At 43.5% G+C, this 12,110-nt stretch overlaps 1 protein-coding gene across 1 annotated transcript in view; it reads left to right on the top strand.

Moving 5' to 3' along the window:
• Positions 1 to 12,110, top strand: part of E2F1 (E2F transcription factor 1) — a 718,581-nt gene that overhangs the window by 489,686 nt on the left and 216,785 nt on the right. The window contains exon 5 of the mRNA XM_069652146.1: positions 2,402 to 2,516. Coding sequence (XP_069508247.1) covers positions 2,402 to 2,516 — 115 coding nt within the window. The remainder of the gene's footprint in view (positions 1 to 2,401; positions 2,517 to 12,110) is intronic.

The following is a 12,110-nucleotide window of genomic DNA, read 5'->3' on the forward strand; positions in this document are numbered from 1 at the left end:
GTTGCTTTAAACTTTTATTAAAGAAAAAGGAGGGTTGGAGAAAGATCTATTCCGCCTTGTTGCTATGAGGGGTTTCCCCGCCTCAATGAAATCAAAGGATGCCAGTTTCAGAATGTTCAAAAGTAAAGAGTTCTCTGTCCTGTGTCCAAAATCCTAACCTGACTCTTACATGCTAAACTCAAAATAACGTGTAAAGGGACATAGTCTTTCAACTTGCCGTCTGTAGCTTGTTTCCAAAGTTCCAACACAAAAATAAATAATCACAGTTCCACAATCCTCAGGAGGGGTTCCGCTTCCCCTAAGTTTCTCAGATTCTTTACAATTCACAGTCATAGATCTCTGGTTAAAACATGCAGTTTTCCAGTTCAGGGGGTATGACTCCATTCCCCTGTATTTTCACTCAGTCAATGGGTTCTCTTCCTCTCCTTGGCGTTCACAATGTATCCCACTTTCCAGCCCAGGGGGCATGGTCCCCTTTCCCTGCATTTCACACACCTACAAGGTTGCCTTTCCTCTTCTTGACTCGGTTTCTTTAACATTTGGGTGCAGGTCCCAGACACCCAATCACATTGCCTGGGATACTCTCTTGCTAGGGCTTTCACAATGTTCACTTTATAATTTGGTGCAGGCCGCAGACTCGCCTAGTATACTGTCCTGCTAGGGCTTCCTCCACATGTAACAGTCTGACTTGTTCAGACACTGGGTCTTCAACCCACCTTTCATTTGCTTCACTCTGCAATGCACTCAACGTCCTAGCTCCATCTTCCTCGCGGTGCCAGGGTTTTAAATATCCCGGCACCTATCAGATCCATCCAACCACTAGAGCGTGTCTCTAGTTTTGCAGCTTCAGCACTCTGTATTGCTCTCCTGCTCTTCCTTGTCCCAATGCTTTTATAAAAAAGTATAGGAAAGCGCCCTACTGTCAGTACAAAGTGGGTGGAGTGGCTGTATAATCACAATAGACCATACAGTTTTGGGAATTAAAGGGGTTGGTGTCATAACTTTGGTGGGAAGGGGGATACCATGTACCTGCCAGTGTCTCCTTCCCTCCCATGAGGGTTGTCTCCTCCCATATGATCCTCCCTTAAGCAGCCGCCCCCCCCTCCCCCCCAGGGTCGGGATCTGGTAGTGGCTGCCCTTAGCTGGCGATATAGGAGGAGAGTTTCGCCAGAGAGGGAGTGATGAGATCGCTTGATTCACTACAAAAGCTATAAATGATCTCCTCTTCATCACCTGTCTGTATCCGTCTACTCACCATCGTGTTCCCTCTGCTTCTAGACTGCACACTGCTTCACTAGCCCATGCCTCCATGTTCAAACTCTCTTCCCCTCTTTCTCCCTACTTTCCTTGCTCCCTCTGCTAGCCCTCACAATCACAGCCAGTCCGACTGTGGATCTCTTTAAAGCGCAGTTTAGACTTCATTTACTTGCAAAGAGGGAGCTCCCCTTGCCCTCTCCCCTGCCTCTCTATCCCACAACACTCCTTCCAGTTCCACGTAATGTATTTTTTGTGTTTGAACAGTATTCCTCTTTAGTTTGAGGCACATGCCTCTCACCCAACACCTTTGTAAGTAGCCTGTTTTTTACATTTATTTTAGTTTTGTCCCTGGTGTATGTCCCACTTTGTTCACACCCTCATAAACTGGCTCACCACTTGTTCTCATCTTTGTGCTCATGTGTAGGTGCCCTTTCGGGGGAATGCCTTCCCCATCTGCAAATGTTATTGCAAGTCATTTGTGATAGAAAGTGACATCCCGGTTCTTAAAATAATGAAAATTCAAAAAAATACAATTGTGAAATCTGAGATGGCTGCCTTGGGGCAACCCTATTTACATCTTCCAGGCCTTATAAAATGCTTAACAATATTGGAGAGAAATCCCCTGCATTACTTCTGCTCCAATGCAGTCTTAAAACTGTGTAGTGCTGCTTATGATGCAGTACAACATTCACAAAATGTATTTTGGTCCTTGTAGGTGGGGTACCTGTGGCACACCCGTCATTTAATAGAAACAAGTTTATCCTCTGTAGTTAGTACCCTGTGTATTCAAGTAGCACTTGCTACCATCATTTTGTTGTGCTGTAAATAGTAAGTGTTACTAGTACCCATTTTAATGTCAGACATTTTATAACCTTAGACCGACTAAAAGGTTGAGCCAGCTCTTTTGGGAAATTACGTAGTTATCTGTAGGTTATTTGCCGATTGCCGCTTTGAGTGCCTTTCTCATTGTTATCTTGGTGGCTTACTGTGCTTTGGCAGATGATCCTGTGGCACTAACGGGTAGAGACAAATAAAACCATTTGCAAGTGAGAGACCAATTGATTGTTGGAATGATTTTCCATTTGCAGCTCTGTATATCTAAAATGATTACTTCCCATTGTTACCAACCCTTGACTGTGTACACTTTAGCATACGTGACTTGCCAAGACCTGCGGACTGTTGCAGACACCTCAGAGAAGATGTTAATGGTGATCAAGGCCCCTGCTGAGACACAACTCCAGGTTTCAGACCCAAAGGAGGTAAAGCAGGGCAAAGCAATTGCTTCAAATAACACAGATACTATTGTATTATTTGACCAAATGCTTCTATTTCCTCTAAAGCAAAGTGCTTGTGTTTGTGTGTAGCGTGATGTTGGGTTCTCGCCCATGCATCTTTATTTATAAACAATGCATAAGTTAGGAATATCTAAAGACTTTATCAAAATAATTCTACCTCTTTCCAACTGTTTATAAAGTATGCTAATCTGTAAATTCTTTAAAATACACATTATTCTACTCAAAGTGCATTTGTATACTTTCATTTGCATGTTTAACTAATGTAATTCTCTCCCCAAAAGAGGAAAAACAGAACAATGAAAAAGGCAAAGTGAATTATGACTTGTTGAAAGCAAACATGTCCCTTTATAGCAGCCAGACTGCTCGCGAAACCCATCATGCAGAATTAAGGCAGTTAGGCCTTGGTTTGTTTGTATTCTGTGGAGCAAGTATCTCTGAATGGTGTGTGAGAAGCCAGGAATGAGATTCGGACACAAGGGAGTAATGGTTTTGGCCAAATACTTTTATCAAACTGGAAGGGGGTGGGAGACAGCCTCTCTGTCCCTGCTCTGAGAGGTGTTTCCATACCTAAAACCAAAATTAAGGCTCTTTCAATGTCACAATGTCCAACGCAAAACAATCATGTGTTCTAAGTACTATTCTGGCCCTCACATTTTAACAAAACTAACTCCAAGGAGAAAAGAGTAATGTCTTTGCCTTGAGTCGTGTATAAATGTTCAAAAAGGAAATACCGAACTCCAACACCAAAGTTCCAGAAGGAAAAGAATTCGTAATTCCAGAGAGTGGTTCCCTTCCCCTGGATTTCTCTTCACTCTGCTTTATATTCAAGAATATCAGTTCCTTAAGTGTCTCTTGATCCACAACAAAACTGATATGCAAAACAACTTGGCTGATAGTCTGTATTTTGTTAGGATACCTGGTGTACTCTCCTACCAGATTTTTTCTCCTCTTTAATATGTTTCCACAGCCTTTTCCTAGTCCTGATGTACACTTGGCGTGATATATTTTACACACTGTTCAACTTGACCATGCTTGGTATACTTTTCTGCCAGGGCTTTCTCACATAAACATAAACATGCTCATAACTTGCATCCGTCTGGTCTATTCTCCTGCCAGGGCTTTCCATATATGATCACACTTGCAACTTGTCTGCCCGGTATACTCTCCTGCCAGGACTTTTCTTATATATGTATTTTTCTTGCACCTTTAATTTGCTGAGTATACTCTCCTGCCAGGACTTTTCTCATTTTGGCTCTGCGCACACTTCCAAATTTGATAGTCTCCTATATTTGCTTTATTTTGTATTGTATCTGCCAGGTATACTGTTCTGCCAGGGCTTCTCTTGTATGTGTATTGCAGACACTTATACATTTGAAAGTCTCTTATACTGGTTCCGTTCTCCCCTTTAAAGCAATGCTCACTTGCTCGTTATCTTTCATGTGCTTCATTAGCAATTATTTGGGTTTGGCTTGGCTGCCAATATGCCCCGGTGTCCCTGCTTCCCTTGGGTGGACTCACCGCCTCTTGCCGGCATATTCTGTTTCTCCCACAGCAAGCCGGTGGCAGTCATTCATCGTTTCCTTCCTTCCTCTGCTTCTGGATGGGGTATCAGAAAAAGGGCGATGTTTGGAAGGAATCATGAAGTAAGAAACAGACAACAGATTCACTTTTCTACAAAAAGGTTTATTCTTTTTCAATGTCAGGATGGAGTACGGCCTACTTGCCCTATGCTAAGGTGGTATTTCCTTACCAAACGAAACTAAGGACAGTATGTGTCATTAAGTTCAACTCAAAAGTCTGTCTGTGTCCAAAATCTATACTTGCCCTCAACACTAAAGCGATACAATGTGTATGGATGTCAGCAACAAAAAGAAACAGTGTTCCAACATAATGTTCCAAGCTTCTTCCAGCTCCTGGTTGGTTTGTCAGCTTCCCCTTTCCCAAGTTCAACACTGTTCCAACAGACCTCTGGTTCCCTTCCCCAATTCAGCACAGTCACAAGGTCTCGAGGTTTCCTTCCCCAAGAAGGTAGCTCTTCCAGCTTTAAAACCACAATCAGTTCAGCTTTCAATAAGAACTCCAGTTCAGCTTTGTAACACTTCAAGCTTTTCAATAGTTCATAGATTTTTCCTTCATCCAATCACTTCAGCACTTTTCCAATAGTTCACATAGATTGTTCTTTTCTTCAATCACTTCAGCACCTTTTAGACAAAACAGCTTCTGTATCTTGTCTCCTTGGATCCTTCCAAGTAGGGGTTACTTGGTCTAGGCGCAGTTGTCAGAACACATGGGCCACCCATTACAGGTCACGCAACCAAGCTGGCACTTTGTTAGACTTATATGTTGTCTTTGGACCTTCTTGCCAACACAGGCTTTCGCTCTGGCCCTGTGTCATTGGTCCACATTCAATTTGGTTTCTTCTTGGCGGTCTCTTAATTATGCCACAATGTGAATGTCACACAAATCACTCTGTAGTGTTTATTTTTTTGCACCACCTTGCTTTCACATTGTCCTTTAGTTTTGATCACTTGTTTTCCGCTTAGCTCAAAAGTGCTCATTACTGGCTTTCAATGCGTTCATCGATGTACATAACTTTGCGTTTCAGGCGTGCAGTATTTCATTTATTTTTCACTTCTTTTCCTTAATTCAGTATTTAATAATACTTGTGGTATTTCAAAAAGTATTTGCAGCTTGTTCGATGTTCACAAATTCTTTCCTTCGGTCTTCAAACCCAATTGCTATACTTTTCCGCCCAATCAGCATTTCGATCTGCCCAATTCCAGGCCCTGAAGCGCCCCCGGTCTGAGTGTTCTCCTTCATTCACTAACCGCTATGTGACTGCTCCTCCGGGCTTCTTCCTCGTCGTTGGCTTTCGCTGGCTGCCCTTTGGCTTGCCGGGAGCTCCATCAAGCAGCGCCCACCACCTTTGAACCTTACTACTGTGGTAGACGTCTTCTGTGTCCCACAGCTCTAGCTGTGGATGCACTGCTCTGGTGCTGCATGCGCCTCAACCCTCTCGTGCCCCATTCATTCCCTAGCGTCCCTCTCTCTTCTCTGCAAAACTCGGCATCCTTTTTGCCGGCCTTTCTCTAGCCTGCTCCACGTCGGGTTGCTGCGTTCTTCTCTCCAGACTGGTTTCTCCTTCTCTCTTGCGGGTGTCTCGTGTTATTGATTTGATTGATTTGTTTATTTATAGAGCACTTTATACCAAGGCGCTGTACAATGGAACAACTCATACAGTGAACAACAATAAACAATGTGAGCAAAATTACATGATGAATCATTCGACAGCAAAACAGTGCAAAAAGCAATTAACTGTGGAGAAGGGGAAGTGGAGAGGAAGTAGGATTGGTGTGGGGGAACAGAGAAAGATAGAACAAGTGAAGAATAGGAAGGTGGGAGAATGAGAAGGGAGTGGGGATTAAGGAGTTAGAAGAGGGAGAGAGGGGGGGATGAAGAGAGAATAGGGAGATCTTCAAGGAGGAGAGTGGAGGAGAAGGGATTTAAGGGACGTGCGAAATGAGGGAAGGGTATTGGAAGAGCAGATTGAGAGAGGGAGTGCGTTCTGGTGAAGAGGAGCAAGGAGTTGGAAGGAGCGGAACCTGGAAGAAGCACAAGGGGAAGGAGGTACAGTGAGGAGGAAACGGTCAGTAGAACGAAGAGAGCGTGAGGGGGAGTAAAAGGTGAGAAGGGAGGAGAGATAAGGAGCAGCTAGACCATGTAAGGATTTAAAAACAAGGCAGAGAAAACAGAATTTTAACTGAAAGTGGAAAGGTAGCCAACGAAGATGAGAGCGCGAGGAGGAGATGGAATCACGGGAGGTAAGGAGACAAAGAGTACGAACAGCAGAGTGGCAAATGGATTTAAGGGAGGTAAGCTGCGATGCAGGAAGTCCAAAGAATAAAGGGGAGCAGTAAAATAGTCGGGAAAAGATGCAGAGGAGATAAGGAGTTTGGTCGCATGGAATGTGAGGGAGGGACGGATTTTGCGAATGTTGTATAGGTGGTAGCGGCAGGAGCGAGAGGTAAGTGAAATGTGTTGTGAGAAGGAGAGAGATGAGTCAAATATAAAGCCTAATTACGAGCATGGGAGGAGATAGGAAGGTTGGAGGGGGGAAAGTGGATGAATGGGGGAAGAGAGGGAGGAGGAAGTGAGTTAGAAGGGAAGAAAAGGACTTCCGTCTTATCAGTGTTAAGAGAGGAAGCGGGAGGACATCCAGTTCTTGATAGCTGTGAGATGGGAGGAGAGTTTGAGATGGAGGTCAGGTGTGAAGGAGGAGAAAGAGTGAAAGAGTTGAGTATCATCAGCATAAAAGTGAGGGGAGATGTCAAAGGAGGAGATAACAGGGGCGATAAGTATGCACCAGTAGCCTCCTAATTGGTTGCAGGTGCAAGTCCTTTGCATGACTATAGTCAACCCTTAAACTGGGACATGCCTGGCCATTGTCCTCTTCCTCGTCTCAGTACCAAACTGGTGTGAATGAAGTGAAGTGTGCTTCTCTTTGTCCCAGTCATAAAGAGATATGAATGTGGGACATTTTGTGTGTGTGAAAGAGGAAAACACTGACAAACTATGAAGGCACGGGGAGGGGATGGTTTACTCTGACAAGGAAAAGGGGGATACAATGCCTCACCTGAAGGCATCCTCTCCCCACGGTCCCTCCACCCAGGTAATCCTCCCTCGCAAATCCACCCCCAGGGTCGGGATCCAAGAGCGATGGCCCTGCCTTGGCCAACTGAGAGGAAGATCCAAGGGGAGTAGATGGGAGGATGGCCTCAGGTTCCTCACAGGTGCCATGTCTCGTCCGATGATACCAAGATGCTCTTGCAGAGGTTGTCTTCTTCCATGTGATCCTCCCTCATACAGCCTCTCCCAGGTTCAGGATCAGGTAGCGGCTGCCATCCCCTGGCCACATGGGGAGAGGTCACTGTCGGTAAAGGAGAGATGACCCCATCTGATTCATCACAGGTGACTACAGCTTTTCCAACCGTTTTTCAATAAAGTATGCTTTCAAAAATGAATTGTTCTTTTAACTCTGCACATCTTACAGATCTACCTAGTGTGTGTTATTTTAGTAAAGAATAATTTCCCCTTATTCTAAACTCCATTCTGGTGCGTTTGCTACTACTACTGCATCAAGCTTTCACTTTTTTGACGAATTTACTTTGTGTAATAAGAAACATTCTACAAAAGACAAGTATGGTGTCTTCATTGCTTTCCGGACTCAAATACAATTGGAGCCATCGAGATTTGTAATTTCTGCTGTTATTTTTTGACCACCTTTACCCTGAATGAGACCCCTTGGATTATGCCCTCTGGCGAAAATGTGTGTGCCTGAATCAACTGAGGTATGATATGAAATCTTTCTCCAGCATTGGATCTTTCATAGGTTCACATGCTACTAGAATATTCCCGTCCTTAGGCTTGGAACCCTCAATAACATTAAGCAGTTTAATAGAAAACCAAAGAATAATAGAAAATCAAAGAAACTGCATTCACTTTGTGTTGCCTTAGTGTTGTTTTGAGTCATTTACCCTTCAGCCAGTATCTTCAAATTGTTTACTGCATGTTTACAGTTGGGAGCACTACCCAAAGTACTCACTCTATTTGACATTTTCTTCAATCAGATTTATTTTCGCAAATAGCTATAAAAGCACAAGCAAATATACACAACAAATACATTAAAATACAAGTGCAAGTGTTAAAACAAGAAAGTGCATCGTGCATAAAGTACAAGTGCTCTGTAGTGCTATATCACAAACAAACTCACAGCTAGAAATACATACAAATTGAACATTTCACATAAAAATTAAAGTATTCTAAAATTCTCAGTAAGGAGGCCAATTCACTTTGCCCTGAATATAAGCACTCCGATAAGAGACAATAATCACAGTACTACAAACCACATATTAAAATCCAAATAAGGAGTTAAAATGCAGCATGGTAGGACACCAAATAAAGAAGGAAGAAAGCGCAACATATTAAACTGCGAATGCTCCAGAGGTCTAGCTCAGCTGCAATTTCTTAGGCCCATCGCTAGCTGTGCCCCATGTTTGAAGCAGACTTACTGCTCCGCTCCAAAAGGCCAGGAGCATTTTGGGACAAGCAAACCAATGAGCAACCTCTGGATTGCATTATTCTGATGTCGCCATTCTCCGCCTCCATGCTCTGGACAAATAATTGTACACAGAATATTCTACTAGACGCGGCACAATTCCCTTGCCTGCTCCATTGCGCGACTTAATCTGGCCAGGAATAGTGGTTTCAAATAATTCTTCCTTACATCTAAGTACCCTGGGCGAATAACATACAATGAGTGAAACTCTGGTGTCTTACCACAGGGTGGACATACATCGACTCTCCCATTACCATTACTCCATCTGCTGCTTTATTGCCTCACTGGTAAAATGCCCAGCCGCAATTTAATATACAATGTTCTCAACCGTGTAGGTTGTAAACCATCCAAGCATTCCTCTTAAGGAGTTGACTTCTATTCCAAATAATGCTTTAACTTGGGCTTCTCATTTCTCATTCACTAAGCTCACAGTGTCCAATTCTGCTTTTACTGTAAGAGCTCTTTGAATCGCAGGCTTGGATGAAATGTTCATCAGCTCTGGTTGGGCCCAAAAATTACTTAACCCAATAGCCGCAAGTCAATTCCTCCTGTGTAGGAATCATGGAAGTGAGGTCCCTCCTGGGTAAACCATGAGGTCCTTCGCTACCTCCCAATGTTTGTGCAATTTTACAGTAATCCAGATTTTCACCCAAATATATATGGGTAGGGACCTACACAGTAAATCCAGCCTTGGGAGGTCCAGCTCCAGATGGACAGACAAATGTGGAGCACTTATCGGCAGACCGAAGATTTTCTTAACATTATTTTCGATTGTGGACAATGAGCCACAATTGGCATACCCCCATAGCGCTGCCCCGTAAAGGACTGCCTGCTTAGCCTGGAGCTTGCAAGCTTCACTAGATACTTTAACGGACCCATTCCATGTTTGTGTGTAAGCCCAGCGATCACACCACTTTCTTGTTAGGCTAGCCACATTTGGCTATTTGGGCAGACCATCTGCGATCGTCTCTTACTCGCAACTCAAGATAATCATAGGTGGCTACCTGTTCAATGGGCTCCCCATTTAATTCCAGATTTATTCTTGCCTTGTGATTCGCCGTATTCCCTCTAAATACCAGCACTTTGGTCTTTCCTGTCTCAGTGGCTAGCACATTAGCCATACAGTATTTCACAAATTCAGTTATCTGCACCTAGAGTTCCCCTTGAAAAAAGTGACACGAATACTGCATCATCTGTGAACAAAAGAATCAGGATTTTGTCGCCCGCCAATGATGGGGCATCTAAAGAGAACTGAAGCAGCCTTTTGGAGACCCCATTAATAAACAGGCAAAATAATGTAGGGGCGAGGATGCAACCCTGTCACATTCAAAGACTGCCTCTCTGTCCCTCACTTTAAACGTGCCACCATAGGGGGCAACAGTTTCCCAGTGAAAGCAGCCAAACTGTGGAACTCCTTACCGCCAAATCTCAGAGAAGACCTGCCTTACCAGAACTTTCTGTTCCAAGGTAGTTTCTTGGCTGAAAACGTAAACCGTCAAAATCACATCAAGCGCCAGGCTGTCCCCCTGTCGTGCCACTCGCACACATTGTAACCTTGTGCGCTCACTTATCTATATGTATATTATATCTATGTAACTCATTGTTGATATGTATATATTATTGGTGTACCATCTTGTCTCTCTGTATATTCTATTACTACTGTAACCAAGCTTCGCATATTCTTATTCCCTCGGGTATGCTCACGCATTACAAATAATCAAACAAACAATATCTGTCCTTATCGTCTTTGTAGTGCTGCCATCCAACTTCCACCTAACCACGGCCTCTTTGTTTTGATATATAAATTGAATGGCCTTTAATAAATATGAATGCATGTTCATTTGCATTAACACTTCCCATAATCCTGTCCGCGGAACTTGATTAAAGGCTGTTTTTAAGTCTATGAAGACTGAATACAACATTTTCTGCAGGGTCACATATTAACTACACAACAACTGGAGACAGAGACTTTGATTGTACTTGTGTTACGCTGAAAGCCTGCTTACAAGTGATTGTTCGCATTCTGTTTGTCAATCCAACTATCTAGATGCCCTAATACTGCTTTGGCAAAAATGTTGGCGCTCACATCCACAGGGAAATCAGCCTGTAATTACATGGTTGGTCCCTGCCCCACTTCTTGTAAATTGGAGCAATCTTAGTCCTAGTTCAAGAGGGTGGAATTTTGTTAGATTCTTGAGCTGCATTGAACAATTTTGTTAGATACGGTACCCAGACCATGGGTTCAGGCATGCAAAAATCAACAGGGATTTTGTCTGGACTTGGGGCTATGCCTGTTTTCAGGCTCATGAGTGCTGTTCTTACCTCCTCTTGACTGAGGACTAATGGCATCCACTCTAGTTCTCGAAGGCCTGGCCCATTGGCTACTTCAGGCCGCTGAGGATCATTAAAGAATCTGTCTGTACTATACAAATCCTTGAGATGGTCATACCAGGCTCCTTCAGCTATGCAGCCAACAAATGATGTGTGTTCCACTGTGTTTCCCACCCCCATCAGTTTCTAAAACCTTTGGGGGTCTTTAGTTAATAATGGCTGTTGACACTTGCCACCAAAACTCCTCTTCATGTGCCTCCCTTTTACTCTTAATTCGATTTTTGTATTTCTTTCCTATAACGGGGCTATGCCTATGAGTGGAACCTCTTTTGCACTTTGGACCCCAACCCTGTGGCTGCCCTGCAATCCCTGTCATACCAGGGATTTGTGTTAAGACAAACTTTCTCAATGAGCCTAGCACTAGTAGTAAAGAAAATCCCCAAATATTCAGTGACTTCTACATGACCTTCGATATATCTACACTTTTATTAAGATTGCTCTAACAAGAGGGCTTCTAATGTGCAGAGAATGTAATAATATGCCTCTGGGAGTAACTTCAATAGTCTAGCTTGGCCCATTTGATGGCTTGCCTAGCATGCCCTCCAACTAAAAAACCTATGCTTGGACATGCAGTTCTCTCCTATGCTATCCCAAACATAGGGCTATGCACCGAGAGTAATAAGGGGTAGTAATCACTCCATACTCTGGGGAGTAGTAAAAAGCTCTGCGGGGCCCGAAATTAAGATTATATAGGCAGGAGCTAAAAGCAGCTCATTGGTATCCAGCGTTAACCAGTGACCAGGAGCTACCACTGGGGAACGAGGAGCTACTGCACAGTGTTCTACAAATCTACTTCCATATAAGATGGAAACATGTAATTCCGTCAATTATTTACGACTTATGCTTTAAATGTCACATAGATGCATCCTAATGTTTGTTTATCCCAAATGTACAGTTAAATTCACATAGGTGTGTTTGTTTGGCCTTGGTTGGTCTGGAGAGCAAGAAGTTGCTCCTGTTGTCAAACTACCTCTTCCAGGTTACAACCAGGAGCTAAATAGATCACAGCTCACCTCATTTTCGAACTCTGCTCTTTATAAAAGCCCATGATT

This window comes from Ambystoma mexicanum, chromosome 3p, assembly GCF_040938575.1.
Source record: "Ambystoma mexicanum isolate Mex_15411 chromosome 3p, UKY_AmexF1_1, whole genome shotgun sequence".
NCBI classification, from domain to species: Eukaryota; Metazoa; Chordata; class Amphibia; order Caudata; family Ambystomatidae; genus Ambystoma; species Ambystoma mexicanum.